This window comes from Pagrus pagrus (genome assembly GCF_965226575.1).
Source record: "Pagrus pagrus genome assembly, chromosome: 12".
NCBI lineage: Eukaryota > Metazoa > Chordata > Actinopteri > Spariformes > Sparidae > Pagrus > Pagrus pagrus.
In genome coordinates this window covers 19551772-19565382 of record NC_140196.1, presented here as the reverse complement: position 1 = coordinate 19565382, position 13611 = coordinate 19551772, and the positions used below count along the sequence as shown (strand labels likewise).

General features: G+C 42.7%; 1 protein-coding gene across 2 annotated transcripts; it reads right to left on the bottom strand.

Annotated features, from left to right (window-relative positions):
• Positions 1–682: 682 nt before the first annotated feature.
• Positions 683–12595, bottom strand: pif1 (PIF1 5'-to-3' DNA helicase homolog). 2 transcript variants are annotated; one of them, XM_084369725.1, is made up of 13 exons: positions 12518–12595; positions 11829–12382; positions 11586–11709; positions 10936–11061; positions 9799–9952; positions 7850–7964; positions 6166–6272; positions 5827–5966; positions 5406–5512; positions 5117–5204; positions 4386–4531; positions 1652–1843; positions 683–1034 (listed from the first exon to the last, which is right to left on the bottom strand). In XM_084369725.1, exons 2-13 carry the CDS (start codon positions 12375–12377, stop codon positions 984–986), a joined length of 1899 nt encoding a protein of 632 aa, XP_084225851.1. In that variant the 5' UTR covers positions 12378–12382; positions 12518–12595; the 3' UTR covers positions 683–983. The 2 variants fall into 2 exon arrangements, with proteins under 2 accessions (XP_084225851.1, XP_084225852.1); XM_084369726.1 differs by having other exon boundaries at positions 11829–12379; positions 12518–12592.
• Positions 12596–13611: the final 1016 nt, after the last annotated feature.

The following is a 13611-nucleotide window of genomic DNA, read 5'->3' as shown; positions in this document are numbered from 1 at the left end:
GCTACAGGCACACAGTTGGGTAGTGAGCGTAACATGGACAAAATATCACCATTTCTCGTAATAATCGAACATCCTGTGTTCATCAATAGTATGAATAAGGCTTAAGATTTAAAAAGTTGTAGGAAACAGAATCCCTGTCTGAGAACCGTTACCACAATGATTATGGGAATTATCATGCAGTAGTAGTGGGTGTCAGAAGACTTGTAGGCCATTTCATATAATAACCTGTGGTTTACTGCCTTAACACTATACAACTTAAATTTTACTAAATAAAATATAGGTTGGAACAATAAAATCAAAACAGACATCTGCAAAAAAGTGCAGATTTTAGTAAAATATTCGAAAATTAATTGAAAATAACAATGCAGAGATAACAGGTTTTGCATCATGTCATTACATTGTGTTGCATAAGTCAGCATTCTGATCAGGTAGCCCCGGCCTGTCTTGGTCCACAGCCCCTGTGCTTGTGGTGTAAACACCAACACTTGCCTGGTGCTCGGAGCTCCCAGGCCAGACCACCAGGTAACTAACTAGCTAATGGCAGCTACAGTTAGCAATCACTCAGGTGAAATGCTGCCCTTGTTTGTTTAACAGAGTATGACTTCGACAGGTGGGCAGTTCTTGTATACTGCACCTTTACATATTGTTAGAGGCAGGAGAAGACTCGATGACAAAACACAGATTTAAGTTGTCTAAAAATTTATTTGAATACATGTGAACAATCACAATAAATTAAAAACAAAAAGGTATAAAAATAAGCTTTAAAAAAAAAAAAAAAACTACAGTCATGATCAGAAGGTGGCAGTGTGACACTGAGTACTGCCAGTTGAAACAGGAACTGTGAGGTAGACGGTGATTGTAAATGTCCGTAGCTGCAGTCATTCAAGAAAACCAAACTGTCCCAAGAGACATAAATTAGGACGATATCATGCAGATGACTCATGCACACAGTGCATAATGTTGCCGGAGAGGAATTCACCACCTCACCAACGGTTTTCTTTGTTGCTGTTGCCAACAAAATCATCCATGGAGGCCTGCAGAGAGCAGCGGAGACAGAGGGAGTTATTTATTTACAGGATGGAGTGGTGTGAAAATGTTTCTTAAAAAACAAGATCTGCAGCACCGAGTTCACCATGTCTCAGGTCTGCACAGCTTTTTATAACAGTGAAATTCAAGCACTTTCAAGGACCTAAACCAGTCATTTCCAGACTCTTGAAGCTTCACATCTATAAATGCAATTGTGAAACACAGTATTCGTTTATACCCACAGCAACCAATGTATATCATCATCACTTTGTTTATTTTACCAGCTGGTAACTTTGACTTTAATTCAAGGAGACAACAAATAAAGATGTCAGTGTTATCAAATCTATTCCGCTTTCTTTTTGGGAAAATTCCCAAATCAATGAAATTCAGAAAACCCAGTTCTCACGTCTGCTTGTATTGTTTACAGGGCAGACCTGCAATGGGGCATCTACGTATACTGTATACATGTCTATGGGAGAACCCCCGAACCTCGTTAGATTGTCACAGACACTTTTGAAATACTTCCTCCATCTATGACTCCAAACTTTAAATCAATACAGTTAAAATGAAAGCATTTTCAAAACTTTTAAGACTTGGTACAAACGCTGAAGAGCTCTGAGCTCACCTGCATGAGCAGCCTCTCCTTCCTCAGTTTCTTATAGAAGACGAGAACATCTGGATCGGCCCGGACCACGCGGGGGTCAAAGTCCATGACCCTCAGACCCTCCAGGCTCCGAGCCCGAGACAAGGCCACGTAAGCCTGGCCGCTCTCAAACACACGTGCCAGAGAGATTTCCACACAGTCCAGCGTCATTCCCTGAAAGTAATGAGAAAAAAATGGAATTAATTGGCACTTAGTGGTTCAAAATAAAGACATCTTCACTGATATTCTAGTATTTGACATAAAAAGACAGGATTTATGCGCAGTGTTATAAATCCTGTCTATGAATCTTCATGTCCACGCCTGTCCCTCTGAAATGATGCAGGTGAGGGATTTCCTTTTATTCCCGGTGCTTCAGCTCCTCTGCTGTAGATCAAACACTGGTGACACATCGGTCGTGACCAATGAACTCAATTACCCAGAGGGACCCCCTTTTCCTCTCCAGCCAATTTCAGAGTCTGAGGTCAGGATATAGATTACGGTGTGGGAGCTGTTGTTGAGGAATCGGAGTGATTGGTGACGGCCTTTATTAGATCGCACACGGACGGGTTACAGGGAGTGGGGAGGAGAGACAGAGGGGCTCAGCAGGGAGCGCCGTCATTGGCTGGGCTTGAATCAGGGATGTTTCGATTACATGTAGAACATCAGCACAGCCACAGATGACACCTTGGTCTAAAAATGTGACCGTTTCCTTCTACTTTATTCCACTGGGGGCAAAGTGAGCCAAGTTTTATGAAAATGCTCAAGCTCAGACGCTCAAAAACACCAGTAATTGTGCCGTTTTTTCATCACCAACCAGTAGAAAATACTAGTTTAAAAGCCACAGGTGTGTGAAGAGTTGGATTTAAGAGGTGGGAGACAAGAGTGATTGTGTACGAGTGCTGCTTGATAAATACCAGCCACCTGTGAACCAGATTAACATGCTCTCACTCTGTTAAATGGCACAGCGTGAGGGAGAGCCTGGCCATCCATCACAGTGAGGAGTAGGATTGGGGAAAGTAGAGGTATAAAGAGCAGAGTGAGAAACAAACTTCACCTGACCATTCTAAAAGGAAATGACAATATATGTGGTATAGGCCGTTTTCTACATTTCCTTTATGCATTGCACTGTGGGAGATTAGATGCATGCCATCTGCTCGGAGTGTCACCTTTCTATCGTGGCAGTTGAAGGACACGCATCCCGCCACTTGCCCCAAAAGCCAATCTACTTTATCACAACCGAACCGAAAAACATCAGTCGATTGTATTGTTGCATTGACGTTATTGCACAGTTGGGACAGTTTCAATAGATTTTGGTTGAAATCGGTTTAAACTATGAGTTGTTTTGTTGCTTGTTCTTCAATCATTAGACGTTAAACTCGCATTTGTTCAAGTGCCGACGCAGACAGCATCATGTCACAACACCATAAAAGAAGCTTGTGTTATGAAACCGTACACATGCATAGAAGTAAAATGTGTGTGTGTGCTGACTTTGTTTTGGGGCAAAGTCACAAACTTTTTCAGTGTTTTTGTTTTTTAGGTTTTATTCAGATAGAACAGCCGAGAGTGTGACAGGAGATGGGGAGAGAGAGGGAATGACATTCAGCACACAGGCCGGAATTAAACCCGGGCCACCTCCGAGGATCAGTGCCTCCACACATGTGGCGAGCCACCAGGTTGCCCCTGGTTTTTATCAGATTTGACTGGTGATACAGTGGATGATGTGAGGCATCCACATTTGTTTGGTTTTCAGGCAAAGTCCGTCAGTCAATGTAATGAAACCCAATGTAGTCTCACATGACCAACTGTCACACTCATTCCTCCCAATGTCAGTTAAACTTATTAATGGGCAGCTTGTGGACGGCAGACAGAAGAGGTTCCTCAGATCTAAGACAGGTGCAGGTTCCAGCTATAACTGTTCGTTTGTAAGCATGTAAAGCGAGTTACCTTGTTGATTGGATTTTATGTACAAAGATGTGTGTTCGAAGAAGAATGCCAGTTTTATCAGTTTTAACAGTGTGCCTGACTTTGATCAGTCTTTGCACGTGTGCTTCAACTGTAACGTCTGATTTGATGCAGCAGTTCCCTTCATCCAAGACTAATTTCTCCCAAGGCAGACAATAAAGTAACCATAACAACCATAACTGTAATCACAGAACAGTCTTGATGATGTAAACAAGTCGTTAAAATGCGAATCTTTCCCATCCTTCCCACGTGAATGTGGCATTAGCATGCTAGAGTGCCAGCATTTGCCAATTAGCACTAAACCAAACAGTGATCAACAGAATGCTACTAGTGAATATACAGAGACGGCTTTAATGTAAATAGTTTAAAGGAGAGGATTCATCTGAACAGTCTGCGTTCATGACATCACTGTCCTCTTCCCTCTCCTGGTGATCTTAAATTTGGATGACGGTGATTGAGCTTCAAGGCCGGCTCAGACGCTGCCCGTCATTTTTAGCCATCTAGAGGTGACTGGGAACGTAGCACCAATTAGTGTCTGGACAATTAAAATGAAAACAGCTATCGATCAAGTGAGTCATTCATTTTTATTATGAAAAGAGACCCACGCAACACATTGGTGTCTCATGGCAACACTGAACAATGTCTTTTATTCAAAGACAAAGTGATGTCTTCACAATAACTGAGTGTTTGTCTCCGTATCTGTACGAGAGCTGAAGCAACACACTGTGGCTGCTGTGACAGAACACGTCCTCACCTGGCTCTTGTGGATGGAGATGGCCCAGGCAAGTTTGAGCGGCAGCTGCTGTCGACTCAGGTGGATCCCACCGCCTGACTTGAACACCCAGCGCTCGGGCTTCAGCAACTCCGTGACACCACACAGGAAACGCACACGTGGGAGACCTGAGGGAACGCGGACCGGGTCAGTGTATGGTTGATCGACTGCACTGTTGTGTATGTTACCAGCGTTAGTCATCATGCCTTTCTGCCCGACCCGCTATTCTTTCATGAAAGACCTTCATTTATTGTTCAGTTAAATATCCTTCAGTGAGGTGTTTCCTGTCACTGGAAGCAGTTATGGTAGCCAAAGCAGTCTACTGGTTTAGCATTGCACTGCTAGAACACTGTTGGACTCATTATGGAGAGTTTAAAGACAAAATTCAGCAAAGCAGAATCAGATATCACCTTTTTTAGTTTTCACACATTCTTCTTCCGTTTGGAAACCTGGTGCCTACATTACCCACAATGCCACTTAGCCACTGAGTGACATCAGTAATGGCAATTTATCAGATTACATGCAGCTTCCTCTGGACCCACAAAAGGCTCTATTCTACTTTTTTCACACGAGCAGTAGCACTCCCCAAGACCTGTAAACACACTTAAATGTGTAAAATTGGTGGAGGTACCCTTTAAGTGCATTTCCCAAAATGTCAGGTAATAAAGGAGCTAACATTTCTGCAATATGTTACAAGATAAATATATACTGACCATGTTTTCCAGACTCAAAAGCCACGACAACCCCTCGCGCTCCGTTCACCAGACCTCGAGCCACGTCCAGGTTCTTCGTCAGCATGACCTTAAATACGACAACCAAAGTGAGCGCAGCGTTCGAGAGACTTGCATTAATTTCCTGGAGCATTACCCTAAACCAAAGTCTTCTCCCTTAAATGTAATAATTCATGTTATGGGTTCCAGCATTTTGCTCCACACACCGCAAGACCACACACACACACACACACACACACACACACACACACACACACACACACACACCCACCTGAGCTCCTACTTTGAGCTGGATCAGTCTGCTAACAGGGCTGTGAGCGTCTATAGTGTTGACCAGAGCTGGATCACTGTCCAGTGCCTCAAACACACGCACTGACCCTACGGGACAGGGAGACAGTCAGTAAACAGGTGATTAATGATAAATAGAAGAAGGATTTTCATTAAGAAGAGAAAGATCTTCATTGACTGATTTTTTTTCATGCCTCAACAAACTAAATAAACAAACGGAGGTAACAGGAGTCAGACAAAGAAGCAGTGTCCAGCTGAGACTGAAACTACCTCTCGACAGGAAATGGGTCTGAAAGGTGCCACAGATGACTCGAACCATGAAAATGTGTTTTTTCCCCAATTTCCGCCCGGCTCCAATCATGTAACATCTATTTCAAGCAATAATCAAACAGAGGTCGTCACACCTGGCAGCTGCTGCAGCTTGTTCTCGTTTGTGAGCTCCACGTCGTCCTTGTGCGTGCACAGCCTGGTCGCGAGAATGCCGTCCCTCTCGATGTGGTGGTAGGCGCTCTCCATCAGCTTGGCGGTGACTTCCTCTGTGACCCTGCGCGGTGTGAAGACAGAACTTGAGAACTTTTCCCTTAGAAAAACTATTTCTGCAGCAGGTCCTGTAGAATTTAAAACATAACCTGCTGTACCTGAAAAAGCATGCAGCGGCTCTAAATTCATTAATGTAAGATACATAACTAGAAAACACATTAAACTGAGATCACATTAGCAAAAAAGGACAGCACTCATTTTACCTGCCCACCCTCACTGCCTGCAGGAGGGAGATGAAGGACTGGTCTGTTTGCCTGCGCACTTCTGTTAGCTCCATGTTGAGCTGGATGACTTTACGCCAACTCCTGGCCTGAAGGTTCAGAGAGAGAAAAGGAGAAAAGGTCTTTTTCACCAACATCTATTAATGGACAAAGCAGATACTCAGATACAGATACGATTCTGACTAACAGGAACAACACAGACCTTTATGAATAAGTATAAAGGTCACGGTACAGTGTTGACTCACACCATTTACAATGGAAAAATATTTCTCCATTACCACCTACACCTTCAAATATACACTCACCGGCCACTTTATTAGGTACACCTTGCTAGTACCAGGTTGGACCCCCTTTTGCCTTCAGAACTGCTTTAATCCTTCGTGGCATAGATTCAACAAGGTACTGGAAACATTCCTCAGAGAGTTTGGTCCATATTGACATTATAGCATCACGCAGTTGCTGCAGATTTGTCGGCTGCACATCCATGATGCGAATCTCCCGTTCCACCACATCCCAAAGGTGCTCTATTGGATTGAGATCTGGTGACTGTGGAGGCCATTTGAGTACAGTGAACTCATTGTCATGTTCAAGAAACCAGTCTGAGATGATTCGCGCTTTATGAAATGGCGCGTTATCCTACTGGAAGTAGCCATCAAAAGATGGGTACACTGTGGTCATAAAGGGATGGACATGGTCAGCAACAATACTCAGGTAGGCTGTGGCGTTGATACGATGCTCAGTTGGTACTAATGGGCCCAAAGTGTGCCAAGAAAATATCCCCCACACCATTACACCACCACCACCAGCCTGAACCGTTGATAGAAGGCAGGATGGATCCATGCTTTCTTGTTGTTGACGCCAAATTCTGACCCTACCATCCGAATGTCGCAGCAGAAATCGAGACTCATCAGACCAGGCAACGTTTTTCCAATCTTCTATTGTCCAATTTTGGTGAGCCTGTGCGAATTGTAGCCTCAGTTTCCTGTTCTTAGCTGACAGGAGTGGCACCCGGTGTGGTCTTCTGCTGCTGTAGCCCATCCGCCTCAAGGTTCGACGTGTTGTGCGTTCAGAGATGCTCTTCTGCATACCTCGGTTGTAACGAGTGGTTATTTGAGTTACTGTTGCCTTTCTATCAGCTCGAACCAGTCTGGCCATTCTCCTCTGACCTCTGGCATCAACAAGGCATTTGCGCCCACAGAACTGCCGATCACTGGATATTTTCTCTTTTTCGGACCATTCTCTGTAAACCCTAGAGATGGTTGTGCGTGAAAATCCCAGTAGATCAGCAGTTTCTGAAATACTCAGACCAGCCCGTCTGGCACCAACAACCATGCCACGTTCAAAGTCACTTAATCACCTTTCTTCCCCATTCTGATGCTCAGTTTGAACTGCAGCAGATCGTCTTGACCATGTCTACATGCCTAAATGCATTGAGTTGCTGCCATGTGATTGGCTGATTAGAAATTTGCGTTAACGAGCAGTTGGACAGGTGTACCTAATAAAGTGGCCGGTGAGTGTACCACAGAGGTAGATGAAGGCTTCTGTGAGGTAGAAGTATTGAATACAGAGCTGTTTCTGGTGTTGCAGTGGGACAGAGCCAGAGCCCCGATCACTTATCGACAGTGTTACTAAATCAATGACATAAACAAATCCACGATGGTCTGACCTGGAAGCAGAAGCTGGCCTTCTCTTTTCCCTTAGAGACAGGAGGCAGCTGCAGGAAGTCACCACAGATGATCAGCTGGATGCCTCCAAACGGCTCAGTGGACCTCCTCACCGACCTGCAAGAGTGCAGAGAGAAGACTCATGTCATCAATCTGCTCATATTGCACTTGGTTAACGGGGCTCTGTGGAACTTCTTCGTTATGCTGGAAGCCGGTCGTTAGTTTATGTCAGCAGTTTGGAAACGACGTTGTGTATTGTTGCCCTCTCTGAGAGGCACTGAGACAAGGCACTCGAGAAAGTACATAAAGTCACATCACGTGCTTCACAAAGAAATCCACAGTCCAGCAGCATTAAACAACTTAAAGCAATCCTTCCACAGGCTTGTAGACAACTGAGAGACGGGGAAGTCTCACTTTTCACATCGCTCACATATGGCCAATAAAAAGTGATTGACAGATTAACCACAGATAACCCTTTTTTATTTATTTTTTTTACATGGAGCCCCTTTAAATGTAGTCTTTAAAAAAGTAGGCAACATGGTGAACAGTCAGCCCCCCAAAAATGTGATTTCTTCAAATTCTTTACATTGTCTGACAGTAATGGCTGAAAATATTCAATTTGCTATCCACCAACACAAAGAAAAGCAGCCGATTGCCTGCTTTTCTTTGTTCATAGCCGATAAGATGGAACTAATAAACATTAATGTTACAAAACAAATTGCTTAAATTATTAATAGGTCGCCAAAATAGTTGCAGATTATTTCCATCAGTCATCAAAATGATTCAACTGTAGATGCAAACACACTTTAGCTGATGTGTTTATGTTTCAGTGTTCATACACAGATGGTTGGTCATGAATTTACAGGAACATAAATAACATACATAACTTATCTTGTGCATGTTTAATATGGAATAAAAATAAAGTTTCGGATCTTAGATTCTATTAGACTTTTTTTTTATTATTTATGTTAAACACCATTTAATGCAGGCAGTTGATGTTTTTTCCTCGTCTGTCTGGTCAAGTTATTTCCCCCAAACATGGATCCATCAATGCTCACACCAAGTGTTCATTTCTACTTATTTTATACCAGACCACTGTTGCTGCTTCTAATATTATAAAACATCACACATTACATAAAACATATTTGTAGTTCCTACAATGGACAGTAAATTTTAAATGCATCATAAATGTGTTTTAATGTTCAGATGTTTAATCTCAAGGCTGCAGTGGTCTAGATAAAAAGGTACCGCTACAACTTTGAGTTTTCATATCTTCTAATCTTGTTATTAACCTGAAAACACAATATGTCACCCAACATGGCTGCTGAGCTTCTCAAGAAAACCAATATATGATCTGTTCTAACTGGCACCATAAACTGCAATACTGTAAATGATATCAACACTGTTGCTGGAAGTGTTCAGACAGTTTCAGTAAAAATCTGATGAACACCGTGTGTGAGATACGGGTGCATCTCATTCTTAAGCGCCCTCCGTTGTGTGTTTAGACACACTAAATTTAACATTGATGACACTGTAAGCTGAAAAACACAGCATGAATCAGATATTACAGACATTTAAAACTTCAATTTGACTCTTTCATTTCATGGTTCAAACTTTCAAATCTTACTACTACTTACTTTAAAAACAAGGACTCAGTTCTATAAATTATGATGAGGACAGCTTTAAAGAATTAGTCATATCAGTCCCCAGCGACAAGACATGTATTTGTATAAATATTGTGTTTTATGTAAAGACTTCAAGTATCATTAAATTAGTTGAATTCATCATGACGTTCTGTGGTTGGTGCTTATTGGAATTACAGTATCCTAAACGTAATCTCAAATCATTTCAGGAAATATTTGCATATAAATTACTCATCGTTTAAATCATCATCACGTGTCGATGAGGACATTTTTGTGGCTATCGACTTTTCAGCTTTGTCTCGTCTCACCTGGCCACCGACTCGAGCTTGTCAAAGAACTGCGCCTCGACCATGGAGACCTCGTCGATGATGAGGTGCCGGCAGCTGGTCCAGTGCTGCAGCACCCCGGGCCTCTGAGCCAGCTCGATACACTGCTCCAGCGGGGCCGAGCCGGAGCCAATACCTGGAAGGAAAGAGCATGCATACACAAGATGGAAAGACAGCTGGTCAGAGGGGACGGCAATACGCAATTCACATCCTCTAGTGTACTGTACATTAAGATTTAATTAAAAACATTTCATCTTGTCGACACCAGTCAGCTCCTCCTTGTTTCTATTCAAGATCCATTCTCTGAAATATCCAGTCACACAAACATAACATGGTAAAAGGCTGCAGCTCTTTCCTTAGATACCAGACTCAAATATCTTTGACTTTATAGAAAATGTCACACACTGTTTCTCTAGAGTGAGGATTTGCTGCTTTGCTCTGTGCATTTGTTCACTATTATTTGACATTTAAAAAGGGAATATATAATATATAATATTAATATAATATATACAAATTTTAATTGAAAAAATACACAACAAAAATGATCAGAATGTGAATGAATGACTAAGGTTTATGTATTATGTTGCAGAGATATCTACTGAAGTTAGCATGCTTAACAGCTAGCATTGTAAACGCCAATACTCCCATGGTCCCAAGCTCCCAGTCCAAACAGCTAGCTGCACAGCTAACTGAGCTAACTAGCTAAGGGCAGTTAGCAGTTACTCTGGTGATATGCTGCCCTCTCTCCTTGTTTTGAGTATGAATTTGTCAGGCAGCCAATTCTTACATATTGCACCTTTAAATACTAAATGATTCAGCAGATTAACCAGTAATTAAGATTATTAAGTGAAGTTATTCCCTGTTGATTCTGACGCATGTTCTTCTTTACAAGAACACGTGTCTGTTGGCATAACACAGCTGAATTTCAGGATAAGCCTCTGATGAAACCACCAAATTGACCAATTACCTGAACAACATAAATTATGACTTGTGGCTGCCGGGGTGAAATATAACATCTCCGCATCTCTCACCACTAATTACAGGGCCATTTCCAGACACTCATTTGTGTCAGGCTGACGTAAAAACCAATTTAATCTCGTCTGAGACACAACGACTCACCGGCAAAGTTGTGTAACGTCGTTCCTCCGATGTGGCATGCTGCCACTCCTGTGCTGGCTGTGGCAAAAGTGCTCTTCGGAGGAAGAGATCCCATGATTCTCTTCAGCAAGAAGGACTTTCCTGTACCTGATGAACACACATTTAAAAGGAGCTTAGAGAAGACACACAAATATATACGTTGTTTATCGACAGAGCAAAACACCATGAATGTGTCATGAAAGGAGACTGTTAATGTGAAAAAAAGAGTATCTTTAGACATCTACACAGTTGTATTGAAAATCATTATTATTACTTATTAAAGGGGCACTATGTAACTCAAACTCAGAATTTTTATATTTACAATTTATTTTTTCCATATGTGAATAAACAAGCTGTTCTCAGAGGAAAATAAGGTCCCAGAACACTGTTTGAAGCTAGAAAGGTGGCAGGGTCCGCCACATATAAACAAAGTAAAACAGTATGAAACTGTGTTGTCCATGGTCTGGTGTAGTGGTTGTTTTAATTTTACTTGTTTGTGCTGTGTTGTGTTTTTTTGTTTGCTCTTTTTAATGCCATCAAGCTGCCAGGGACTGTAGACTCTGGTGCTCATGTTAATTAAGGTGCATTGTCCCTTCTTTAAATAAAATAAACATTAAAAACATTAAACTTACCTGCACTTCCTGTGAAGAAGACGTTCTTCCCACTCAGCACAGCACTGAGGACAGCCGCCTGCTCTTTATTCAGCCTTCTTGAGGGCAGAGACAGGATGGGTTTCTTACTGGGGTTGGCCTTCACCTGAAATATTCAACACACAGCACAAAGAGAGAGTATTGAACCGACCCAGGAGGGAGATGTTGGTGCAGTGGTCTGCTGTGTGATGATGCTCAGGTGTTTCATGTGTGTGATCGACTCACTGGACTGAAGTTACTCTCACTCCTCGACCTTTTGACCTGCTGTCCTGTCCCTGCCACAGTCTTGTTGGTGCGGTCTGCCAGCCCTTTGGGAGCCTCTTTACTCCTCAGCTCATTGACCTTCTGGATATCCTTCTGCTGCAGGGGGCTGATGGCCTCGAAGCTGCGGGGCAGACCAGCTTTCAGCTTCTCTCTGTTGCTCAGAGGCTTGCTGCCCTGCCAGGCCTGGTGTTTGATGCTCAGGGTTTTGAGGAAGAGGCTCAGCCGGTCTGGGGGACAGTTGGACATGAGCACCTGGATGTTCTCAGGGAGCAGCTTGACGGTGCACTTCCCTTCTTTGGCGAACCTGGTGAAGAGTTTGAACTCCTTCAGGCAGTAACTCTGCGGGACTCTGCCGTCGTGGACCCGGAGGATGATCTCCTGGAACTCGTTCCGGCCCAGGATGACAGAGGCTTTACGGATGATCTGCCTCCGGGTGGCCTGTCCGGAGGAGTTCAGCTGCTCCACCGTCACACAGCACTGCAGCTGGGCTTCGTCCTCCCCGGATAACATGGCTGCTACACACAACGGTACACAAACTCTGTTTAAACGGCAGCTGATTCATCCATTCAACACAAACATCGCGAGATTATAACGTAATGCGTGACAGAAATAAACTTTAAATGTAGTTACGGGTAAGTTCAACCTCTCACCTTTGTTTTGAAACAGGCTTTGTCCAAATCTTCTTCTTCTTCTCTCTTCCTCTCCGCACAGCTGTGAACAGCAGCTCCTCGGTCTGTGAACGCCAGCACCGATTTTCAAATTGTCAGTGCGTGCAGTCAGCCAATAGCTGAGCCGCGCTGCTGGCCAATCAGGAGGAGGCGATTTAACAAAGCAACCAATGAAAGACGAGAAGGGGCGGCCCCTTTGGCTGCACAGACCAATCGCAGGTATTATAGCCTCCGACGTCATATTTGAGTGAAAAACACATGGCTAACCGGAAATGGAGAACAACTTCAAAATAACGGCGCTGTTTTCAAGTGAAATGGATGAAATACAGACATTTAAAGTCGGCTTTCATTTGCCTGAACTCATGTGGTTCAAGTTGAAGTTGTATTTTCCCTTGTTGTTACTGAAATTTATATATATATATATATATATATATATATATATATATATATATAATACTAGTCAGTAGTAATTACACCTGGTGAATGAAATAACGATGTATGGAAGCCCTAAAGGGCCATGCATTCATACATTTTATTTCCTCCGTTTTCCCTGATAAGGAGTTATTATCTCGAAATAACAACTACAGTTTTCCCAAGATAACGGGATAATTTTCTCGAGATCTTGAGATAACAAACTTTGTTTTCCCGAGATAACAATATAATTAATTCATAACGAGTTAATTTCATTTGTTTTCTCGAGATCTCGAGTTATTATCTCGAAATAACAACTGCCGTTTCCAGAGATAACGGGATAATTTTCTCGAGATCTCGAGATAACGAATCTTTGTTTTCCCGAGATAACGATATAATTAATTCGAGATCTCGAGAAAACAAAACGATAGTGTAGTATATTAAATCATTGCAGGAAACATCATTCAGTGTAGCAATGTCAGAGGAGCAGGAGCATATCGATCACCGCGTCACATATCTTTTCAATCAAGGCCTGACACAGGCTGAAATAGCATTATGCTCTGCTATTACAGATAATATACACATTAGTGTGCGTAATCTAAAAAGACGTTAGCAAGGCTTCAGTTATTTCGGCGGCGCAATCTAAGTGAGCCTGATGTCGTTGT